Source organism: Sinocyclocheilus anshuiensis, unplaced genomic scaffold (genome assembly GCF_001515605.1).
Source record: "Sinocyclocheilus anshuiensis isolate Anshui unplaced genomic scaffold, SAMN03320099.WGS_v1.1 scaffold659, whole genome shotgun sequence".
In the NCBI taxonomy this organism is placed as follows: Eukaryota; Metazoa; Chordata; class Actinopteri; order Cypriniformes; family Cyprinidae; genus Sinocyclocheilus; species Sinocyclocheilus anshuiensis.
Genome location: NW_015549698.1, coordinates 1,088,443 through 1,099,661, shown reverse-complemented (window position 1 = coordinate 1,099,661; position 11,219 = coordinate 1,088,443). Strand labels below are relative to the sequence as shown.

The 11,219-nt window shown below is 36.4% G+C and overlaps 1 protein-coding gene across 2 annotated transcripts in view; it reads right to left on the bottom strand.

The window, feature by feature from the left end:
• Window positions 1-11,219, bottom strand: part of LOC107660514 (cyclin-dependent kinase 19) — a 58,265-nt gene that overhangs the window by 11,683 nt on the left and 35,363 nt on the right. For both annotated transcript variants that reach the window (XM_016449835.1, XM_016449836.1), the window contains exons 5-7: window positions 6,399-6,456; window positions 1,352-1,483; window positions 1,134-1,277 (exon numbers count right to left, since the gene is read on the bottom strand). In XM_016449835.1, the coding sequence (XP_016305321.1) occupies window positions 1,134-1,277; window positions 1,352-1,483; window positions 6,399-6,456 (334 nt within the window). The remainder of the gene's footprint in view (window positions 1-1,133; window positions 1,278-1,351; window positions 1,484-6,398; window positions 6,457-11,219) is intronic.

The window sequence follows — 11,219 nt, the reverse complement described above, 5'->3', positions numbered from 1 at the left end:
GATCTGGCCGTGAGTTTGAAGGGGGGTTTCCCTTTCGCGATCGTCGGCTGTGCACGAGAGTGAGCCGCTGGAGGATGGAGGGCAAATAAGCTGAGGCTGAGCCTTTCCAATCCTCCTGTCCTGCGTATGATGAGCTTTTGGAAATTATGGAGACGAGGCGTTCCCCATAGCGCCCCCTAGAGGACGCAGTGTCTCGTTCCCTACTCAGGGAACCATGGTTACACAAGTAACCTGAGACGTTATCATCGGCTCTGCTTTTTTGCGGCCCTTCACTAATTTGCGCTGGTAGATTGCATTATGGAAATCCATCGCCGCACTCTCACGCTAATTTACCCTGTTTAGTAAATCTGGTCCTAAATATCCATGCAACTTGTACTCTGTTTTCTGTGGCATTGTTTTTGTTTTGGCCCTGTTTAATGACTCTTTCAGTTCACCTGTTGTCTGATTATCTCATTAGTTTCCCTTTGTTTGGCTCCTGCTTATGAACTCTCAGTTTTCCTTTAGTATTTGTCCGTTTTCAGCTATACTTTGTGGTTAGCGAGTATCCTGTAGTTTTCTTGTGGCTTTATATATTTAAGACTGTTATTGTTAATTCTTCTTCATCGTGTGCTTCACTCACAACACCTACCGTGACAATCCAGAAGTACAACTGGATATGTTGCTTTGTTGTCTGAGTTACGTCTATGAAATATCAGCACTTTTAAATGGGCAATCTACATTGTCTGCTATTTTCCAGTGTGTTCTGTACAACTGCTACATCATTTTTTTTCATGCTGGTCTATTATTGTGGTATAATCTATTTCATATAAACCCACGAAACAACATCATTCATTCATTGATTCAACAAATCAATGAGTCTTTTATCACTGTACAAACAGCTTCACATTATGTAACACTTAAGTTAAAACAAATGACTCCAAACAGTAACACTAATATATGCAAGTAATATATCAAACTTGCAGCTCAAATACATGTGGGAAGAGGGCCCACATTCATTCCAGTTTAGATTCATCTAAACTGATCAGTCTAACACAAGTGATGTAAAAATGTTTCCGTTTAATTAAGATCAAATCCTGAGAGTAGTACAGTGAGGCAGAGTAAAGGTGGCCATACGATAAGTTAAGGTCAGTCACCTGCTGGGAAGCCCATGACGCTGAATATGCGATCTAACTGGTCGTGATGGAAAGGATTGCTGGTCTTTATGTCCTCTTGTCGGCAATGGAAGATTGGTTCTGACGTCAACAGCTCCGCAAAGATACAGCCTATTGCCCAAATATCTGAAAAAAGTCCAAGAATATTAAGTACAGATAACAAACAATACAGCCTGAAATACACACAACACATAACGTACCGATTGCTTTGGTGTAGTGTCTCGCCCCGAGCAGTAGTTCGGGTGCTCGGTACCAGAATGTGACGACCACTGGGTCCAGATCTGCCAAAGGCTTCAGTGGAGAGTTGAAGAGTCGGGCAAAACCCATATCAGCTGAGACACACAAACATAGAAACCCATAAACATAGAAACCCACTCTGATCATGTTTGCAGATCATTTCAGCCTTAGGTGAGCTATGCATTTTGTTTTTCACGAGCATAGGAGAAGACTAGTAACAAACAGTCATCGGTAAGCATTTTATTTAATATTTTTAATAACTGGTGGGTTTTTAGGGGTCATGAAGTGACAACATGGCATCATAATTATAACTAGATAGTAAAGTGTGTAGGCAAACTTTAAGTTGGCTTGAAAAAGCCTAGCTAGAAAGTTTGAAGTAGTTTTAAAAGCTTTAAGTTTGAAGGTTTTCAGTTTTAACTAGATTGAAGTTTAAAGTAGTTTTAAAGTTTAAAGTTTAAAGTTTTGAAGACAATGCAATCTATCAGAAAAAATAGATAGATAGATAGATAGAAATTTTATATGTAGATTCTATGGTGTTTCTATGTGGTTTCTATGGTTTTGCTATGCAGATGCTAAGGTACCTGGGGTGGTTGCTAGAGTGTTGCTATGCGGTTGCTAAGGTACCCGGGGTGATTGCTAGGGTACCCGGGTTGGTTGCTATGCGGTTGCTAAGGTACCCGGGGTGGTTGCTAAGGTGTTGATATGCAGTTGCTAAGGTACTCGGTGTGGATCCTAGGGTGTTGCTATGCGGCTGCTAGAGTGTTGTTATGCGGTTGCTAGGGTACTCGGGGCAGTGGCTAAGGTGTTGCTATGCGGTTGCTAGGGTACCTGGGATGGTTGCAAGGTGTTGGTATGCGGTTTCTAGGGTACCCGGGGCAGGTGCTAAGGTGTTGCTATGCAGTTGCTAGGGTGTTGCTATGCGGTTGCTAAGGCTAAGGTACCCGGGTGGTTGCTAGGGTGTTGCTATGCGGTTGCTAGGGTACCCGGGGTGAGACCATTTCATCAGTGTTGCCAAGTCCGCGGATTTCCCGCTGAATTGGGCTACTCTTATACGGTTACCGCGAAACTCCCTCCTTTTTTAGACTGAGGTAGAACCCCTCGGAATGCAATTTTGGAGCGTATTTTTTATAGACATTTTCCTCAGGAAAACGACTGAGCTATATTTGAGTACCAGCTGTGCTGGTTTTGTTGTGCAGTCCTGGCAACCCTGCGCTTGATTAATAGGAAAGTAGAAATTGTGCTATTTTCAAAACATAATGGAAATTGCTGACCATGTTTTGTCCCATATGTCATATAACCCACGAGAGATTAAATAATTAGTTGTGCTGCTTACATGATGTGGCTCCAATACTCGAGTGAGTCAAGATAACACTGAAAGCCACAGTGTAACCAAACACAATAACAAATTCCACAGGCTGGTAAAAATAGTGTTGACAGCCCTGAACAGTCATCACCCATGTAAGACAATGGCTTCACATTTGCTCAGACTGACCCTACAGCCGCTTAAGCTCTCTAAACCTTGACACAGGGTTCCCACTCTTTCATGAACACCAGATTCAAGGACTTCAGAGTAATAATGTTTTTAATGTGTAGGTTTCATAAATTTAGACCATTTTGAGCAGTTGTGTTCAAAGGAATTTAATTAAATCCATTAAAGTCAATGGAGTTCACACTGGTAATATTCAAATTAAATTTCTCAAATATTGATAAAAATATATATTCTTGCATCAAACTGGTTTTTGCTGTAATTCTTGTAAAAGATTTAAATTTGAGAGAATTTCTCAATTTTTTATTTAATTAAAAGTGGTTAAACAGGACTCTACGCGTACTTTTCTTTTAAAATTTTAAAATATTTAGGAGCACAGTCAAAAATTTCAGGAGCACCTTCTAATCAATAATAAAAAATTCTGATCAAATATTAGCCTTCCCATTACGAGATGATATTTGACTCCTTAAAGTGATTTACAGGGAATTTAGTTTTTACACCCTTGTAATGGCATTTTTCTAACTTTATTAAAAGTATGTCATCTTTTATGTCAAATTCAAAAATCATATTTATAAGCTTTTTAAAATTTCTAATTAAAACAACAGAATAAAATCAAGTAAAATAAGAATAAGTTACCAATCAAATAAAATCAGTATTAAAAAAAATTATTTGTACCACAGAGTTGGCACAGAAAAACACAAAAGTGGCTTGTAGGGGGATTTTCAGACGTTTAATGAGGCTCAGAGGTGGCATGAGTGGAATTAAATTCATAAATTCATGTTGAGGTTAATATTTTAAGTATAAAATTTTGAATATAGAAAAATTAAACGAATTAAATAACAGAAAAGATCCTTTAAAAATGAAAGTAAAACTGCCAGTAGGTGGCGGCAAATCATTGAGTTTATCACTGAATCATTCATTCAATTGATTCGTTCGAATAACTAATTCATTCAGGAAAGAAGCATGTGACTGGCTTTATGAATGGGTAATTGATTCAGATTCATTTAAAAACGCACGTTCATTCATAAACGAAACATCGCTGTGTTTGCTTGGAAATGCGCAGCGGCTCAGCTGTGACTTTGTTCGAAACTATTTTCGTTGATGAAATAGAGCAAAATCAGGCAATAGTGTTGTAGTCAGACAATGCAAGTCACTTAATATTAATTTCTTGTTTAAAGGCAAAATATGTACGATTTTTTTATTAAAATATCCAAAAACCACTAGAACAGTGTTATATATTTTGCTGACTTGTGTACTTACATTATCCCAAATGTTTAGAAAGAATGTTTAAATCCAGAGAAATAAGCAATTTTAACTAGTGACACGGACCGTGTCCATAGTGTCACAAAATGTTTCGAAGAATGTTTAAATCCAGAGAAATAAACAATTTTAACTAGTGACACGGACCGTGCCTATAGTGTCATTGTTTCGCCTGCCAATGACGTCATAACCCCTCGATTTCCGGTTTTGTTTTGTAGAAAACATTAAAGACGCTTTAATATGTTGTGCATTTTAATAGCACAAGTGACGATCGCACAGAGTAGCATTATAACAGAACTAAATGTATCTAGTATGACAAAACAGCGCTGCTTGTTCATTCATAAACGAAACACCGCTGTGTTTGCGTGGAAATGCGCAGCGGCTCAGCTGTGACTTTGTTTGAAACTATTTTCGTTGATGAAATAGAGCAAAATCAGGCAATAGTGTTGTAGTCAGACAATGCAAGTCACTTAATATATATTGTGCCTTTAATGAACTGTTGTATTAAATCAATATCACATTTGCAAACTCCCTTAATAATCATTAAAAGCTGTTACTCACTCATTGCGATCTCACAAAACTCCATTATAATCGACGAAGCTCCCTACACTGCACAATGAATCTCTTATTTACACCCTGTCGACACTTTGTTTGGTATAATGAGAGGATTTGTGAGATTGCAGAACTCAGCACTGAACAAAACTCTGGTGTTTGAGCAGTGAGTGGATTCTGATTAACATTGTGTTCAAGGAATCAACAGATCTGTCTGTGATACATTACTCAACGCAGCAAAAATACGTTGTAAATAAGTTAGAAACCTTTGAAGCTCCCCTGAGTGCAAACACAAATATGCTGATCGGGTCAGTCACACTGGTGCTCCTAAATATTTTTTTTCATAGTCGTACGCAGTAATTTTCATTCACAAATGCACTGCTTCTCCATAGGTTCATGCAGGGCTGCGCATCAGCTCATACGCCAGGCCCGGTGCTAAGCACCCTCAAACTAAATCAAAAGCACCCTCAGTTAAAGCTGTATTAATGCCATTTTATTGCAGATTTGGCAAACTATCCAGTGCGTTATGGTTTGCACTCTGGAGATCGACTTCGGTTTCAACGTGTTTTTGCAGCGTTGAGCAATGTAGCCAATCACAGACATATCTGTTGATTTCTTGAATCAGAGGCGTTTAAGTTAGAATCCACTCACCGCTGAAATTGCCGGAGGTTTTGTTCTGGTATTGTGTTCAGTATCGGGTGGCCATATGTGCCGTTCATACGGGACACGTCCTGGCCAGGATTTGCCTAAAACATCCAAAGTAGCTTGACCAATAACATGCAGGTATTGTATATAATCGACCAATCGTGGTGCGTGAGAAGGTGAGATCTACAGAGAGCGATCAAAGCGATGCAAATACGCGCACGTGTTTGTTCCTTCGTTCGACTTCAAGCGTTGCTGCGCACCGATCACTGAATGACACCAAAGTACCGCGAGAGCGATTCGAAAGCATAAGGAGCCATCTGCTCTGCTCTCTATAGCTCTCGTGAATGTCATACAACGATCGATCTGCACAACCTGGATAGTTCAGGAAATACAGAAATCCTGGCAAGGACGCGTCCCATAAAAATGGCCCGTATGGTCACCCTAGTTCAGTACGAATCATCTCATTATAACAAAGTGTTAATGCTTTGTGCAGCGTAGAGAACTTTATTGATAATAACGCATCTTTGTTAAATCGCGATGAACTAGTGAGCGCTCTTTGCGCCATAGCAATGGACGCCACTAATATATATATATATAGTTAGAGCACCCTCCCTAATTTAAGAAGCACCCTTAGTGATTTGATTCTGGAGCTGGGCCTGTCACACGCCAAGTTGTTTTTCTCGAGCTACCCTATCTCAACCCCCAATCATTAGCGCAGTTTCGTTTTGTCTTTGACAGCGCATATAGGACAATTTTTGAAATAGCACCATTCTACTAAACAGAATGTATTTCAAATTTAATTCAAGCACTTTCAAGGACTTATATTTGTTTTCAAGTACTTTCCAGGCCTTGAATCCATGCGTCTGATATTCAAGTACTTTCAAGAAGCTTGGGAACCCTGTTGACAATATCACCTAAAAAGAAAACGAGTCGACCAAAAAAGCTTCAGGAGAGTTACATATCTCGTTTTCTTCCTTGATAATTTGCAACTTCAATAAAAAACATTTTCAGTTGAGGAAATCTTGATAATTATATTGAAATCCTATGCCAAAGTCAGTATATTTTACCAATTTTGACTCTTCCTCGCTCTGGGCCTTCCCCCATGACCAGGATATTGGCAGGTTTCTGAAAGACAAAGATCACAAATGACCACAAATGATCTGTTCATCTCAGAATGTCATGTAATGCTTTGGTGCTATGGCAAAACATCCTCAACAAATGGATGTGCAAATTTTTAATAAAATCATTCTAGATCAGAACAGATGTTTTCAAAATTAGTGCAGTTCAGACTTGATTAATCATCACCTCTGTACAGTACTTTTTAAATGTTTTTAATTAAATCATTTCTGTTCACCAAGGCTGCATTTGTTTGATCAAAACACAATAAACAGTAATATTACAAAATATTTTTACAATTTGAAAGAACTATTTTCTATTTAAATATATGTTCAAATGTAACTGATTTCTGTGATCAAAGCTGAATTTTTAGCATCATTACTCTAGACTAGATCCTTCAGAAATCATTCTAATATGCTGATTTGTTGCTCATTTATTATTGGTGCTCAGTTATTAATAATGGATCTTATTATTATTAATGGTAAAAACCGGTTTTGCTTTTTTTTTCAGATTTCTTTGATGAATAGAAAGTTCAAAAGAACAGATTTTGTAACATTATAAATGTGTTTACAGTCTCTTTTGATCAATTGAATGCATATTTACTGAATAAAAGCGTTAATTTCTATTAAGACACACAAACACATACACCCCCAAACATTTGAGTGGTAGTATAACGTGGTGTCTGCATAAATATTGGGCAGCACAACTGTTTTCAACATTGATAATAATCAGAAATGTTTCTAGAGCAGCAAATCAGCATATTAGAATGATTTCTGAAGATCATGTGACACTGAAGACTGGAGTAATGATGCAGTATTGTATATCTGTTCTCACCTGCATGAACCATATATCCATGACACTTGTTTTGTTTATGGAAATATTCTCTCACAGGAAAGCTTTGGCAGGTGCTGAGCTATCGCTCTTCTAAATGCAACACTTATGGGAGATGGCTTCTTCATTATAATATTTATGCATCTCATAATATTCATTTCACTGCTGTTACTGGGTGTTCATATTTCTTAAGGCCACGCTGAAGTGAACGTACCAGCTGCCAGAGAAAACAAGTCATTTTAATTGCATGAAACCTAAAAAAACCTTTAGAAATCTAATAAAGCATACTATCGTTCATAGATACTCATAACAACAAATGGTTTTCATTTTAAGGTTTATTTCGTTTTAGCGGCAGCAAACAGAATTGCAAAAATGATTAGTTTTCCAAACTGCACAGACTCCTTTTTTCTGTCTTGTTTTCTCAAAATTACAAATACTTTATTTTATGTCTACTGGATTCTAATTTGGTGCCACTAATACAGACATTGCATGCTTTACAAAATGTTGTTGCTTATAAAGGTACATTGAAATGGAGCGGACAGACAGAAACACAGAGACGTCATGGATCTGTATGCGATTGTGGGTGACTGGCTGTTGCATCAGTAAGGAATGATGTCTTCTAATTATTCCCAGATGCTTGAGTTTCTATGAGCCTTAATGAGGGTATGTTGCTATGGGAACAGCAACCATAAGCTTTCTGTAATTCACTCTCAAAATTGCTGTTATCATTCACTAGAATCCACTTCAACAAACGTGAAGTCTTTCTATTGTAAAATTGCAGGCCTCAATGTTGAAAAGCAAAGCAAAAAATAATACTTCAGTAATTACCATTTATGTGAACATTAACATAATATCACTGAATGCAGACACTAGTCATGCCTGTACAATCATGTAAAAACAAACGTGTATCTAGCACATTACACATACTGAAATGAAATCCAGTCAATGGGACATAGCATAGGCAAAACTTCAGGAATAGTTCACTTAAAAAATAAAATTGTCATGTCGTTCCAAGCTTTTATGCATTTCTTTCTTCTTCTGAGCACAAAAATAGACGGTAGTAGATTATTATTTTTTTATGATTTAAAACCTGCCCCTAAATTTACCCATATTCCACTTCAATAGGAGCAACTACAACATGAACACACACACGCACGCACGCACGCACACACAGACACACACACACACACACACAGACACACACACACAGACACACACACACACACACACACACACACAAAAGGTTCAGTTATATAACAAGTTTGTAGTTTCTACCAAAATAACTTGGCTGCCTCTGCTCTGTTAGAAGAATAGTTCACCCAAAAATAGCAATTCTGTAATTATTTACTCACCTTTATGTAAACCATATGCTGTTATATTTTCAGAGAAAAACAAACATCACTTTTTCATATAACTATAGCTGAAAGTAACATGCCGGAGCTTGGCATATAGTTAATGTCAACCTCTGCTGTATGAAAAAGAGCTGCATGAAAAAAAAAAAACACACTAAAAAATACTAACATATGGGTTTAGAATGAAAATGTTGCCACTTTAGATTAGGAGCCCATATTCACTATCAACTAAGAGTTTTTAGAGTCCGATTAAAGGATTCAATCTAAAATATGTTCATGCAGAATAAGACATTAATATGTGCTTTATAAATACTAATAAACAGCTGATATGTGAGTAACATCCATGCTAATAAGAAACTACAGTGTTCCCTAATTCCCTAAGTAAAGTGAAGTAAATAATGACAGAATTTTCATTTTTGGGTGAACTCTCCCTTAAACACTTTTACACACCTTTTTTTTCTAAGGACAGTAAAAAAACTAAATACAAACGCACTGAATATGCTGCTGTTCCTGTTAAATAACACTTATAATTCATGTTGACTAAGTCAGCTGTTGAGCACTGCAACAATGTCTATTTCTAGGTTAATGACGGAGTATGCTATTGATTGACACACACCAGGGATTGATGGGATTACATCACAGTGCAGAGACAATATCAGTCCCAGTCTGTGTGCGCATGCTTTTGACGAGTGTTAACACCAGCTGAACATTGCACAAATAGTTTAGTTTAGTTAAGATAAAACTGGATTATCCATTGATGGATCAGGAATGTAAACAGAACAGATTTACTGGAAAAAAAGAGCCTGCTACAGTCTCAATCCAACTTTATTTTCTTCTTACTTTGACTGTCAAATAGTTCCTTACATAAAACTATTTGCATTGTTGGAAAATCTAGCCAATGATTTAAATAAGCTAAAACACACCTTTACAAAATGCAGAATATAATTTTTGATAATGTAGACGCTTTTATCATACTTTTCTGTGTAGTGCATAATATTGCATTTCCGTAAATCAACTGTATCTAATCAAATATGTGACCCCGGAGCACAAAACCAGACTTAAGTCGCTGGGCTATATTTGTAGCAATACACTGTAAAAAATGACCGTGAATTTAATGGTAAAACACTGTAAAAATGCTACAGTAAAAACCTGTTAAATGGCTAACGGTAAATTCCCCTACTATATACGGTGAAAAACTGTATTGGACATTACATGTATTGGACATTAATTTTACGGTAGTATAGCGTTTTTGGAAGTGGAAAAGACTATAATTTACAGTGAATAACCGTAAATTGACATTCCCAGAATTCCCTGCGTTACATTTCAAATTTGATGTTTTTTTGTTGAAATAACTGTTTCTTCTTAGTTTTTTCTTATCAGTTTTGTATATTAGGGTTGTGTGTTACATCTAATGTCGTTAAATGAATGTTTATTGCATTATTTCAGTTTCATGTGTGTTACCATGATGGTGTTTAGTGTTTGTGTGAATGACACTGTGCACCTTCTATATATGTTATTATTTAAAAGCTGCTTGTGATGGGCTTTGGTTCATCTTGTGACTTTCTCATCACCTTCTGCATTTGGTGGTTATCAGTGTACTACAAAGGTACAAAACAGATTTCAGTACTTCATAAGGTTGGTATATTAACATTATATCAGTTAATTAAATTACAGTATTTAACTGTAAATTTAAGTTAAAACCGTAAAGCCTAAAATGTTGCACTGTTTTTTACGGTAAAATTCCGGCAACCACAGCTGCTGTTTTTTTTTTACAGTGTAGCCAAAAAAACATTGTATGGGTCAAAATGATTGATTTTTCTTTTATGCCAAAAATCATTAGGATATTAAGTAAAGATCATGTTCCATAAAGATATTTTGTAAATTTCCTACTGTAAATATATCAAAACTTAATGTTTGATTAGTAATATGCATTGCTAAGAACTTCATTTGGACAACTTTAAAGATGATTTTCTCAATATTTAGATTTTTTTGCACCCTCAGATTCCAGATTTTCAAATAGTTGTATCTCAGCCAAATATTGTCCTATCCTAACAAACCATACATCAATGGCAAGCTTATTTATTCAGCTTTGAGATTATGTATAAATCTGACCCTTATGACTGGTTTTGTGGTCCAGGGTCACATATTGAGTTTTCAATTTCAAATGAGCAATTCATTTGACTTTTCTTTAATAAAAGTAATCACTGACAAACATTTCTTTATTTTTACATTTTCAATACACAACAAAAAATACCAGCATATGGGTTTGTAAAGAAATGAAGTTAAATAACAAAAATAATAAAATGTTAATTTTTGGGTGAAGTAGTTCTTTAACATTTGGTAACACTACACAAGTTTTGTCCGAGGACAGTAGAAACTCAAGCTTCCAAAATGCAAAAGCTTTGAATATTCTGCTGTTCCTGTTACAAAACATTTGTAAGTCATATTGTATTGTATTGTATTGTATTCATATTATACTGTTTTGTTAACTGTGTGGAGATGTGCTGGTATTGCGTTTGGTCTCGTTCTGTATCGCGTATCTCGTCAGTGTTATTTTTTAGGATTACTGATAAACTACTGTCATTTGAT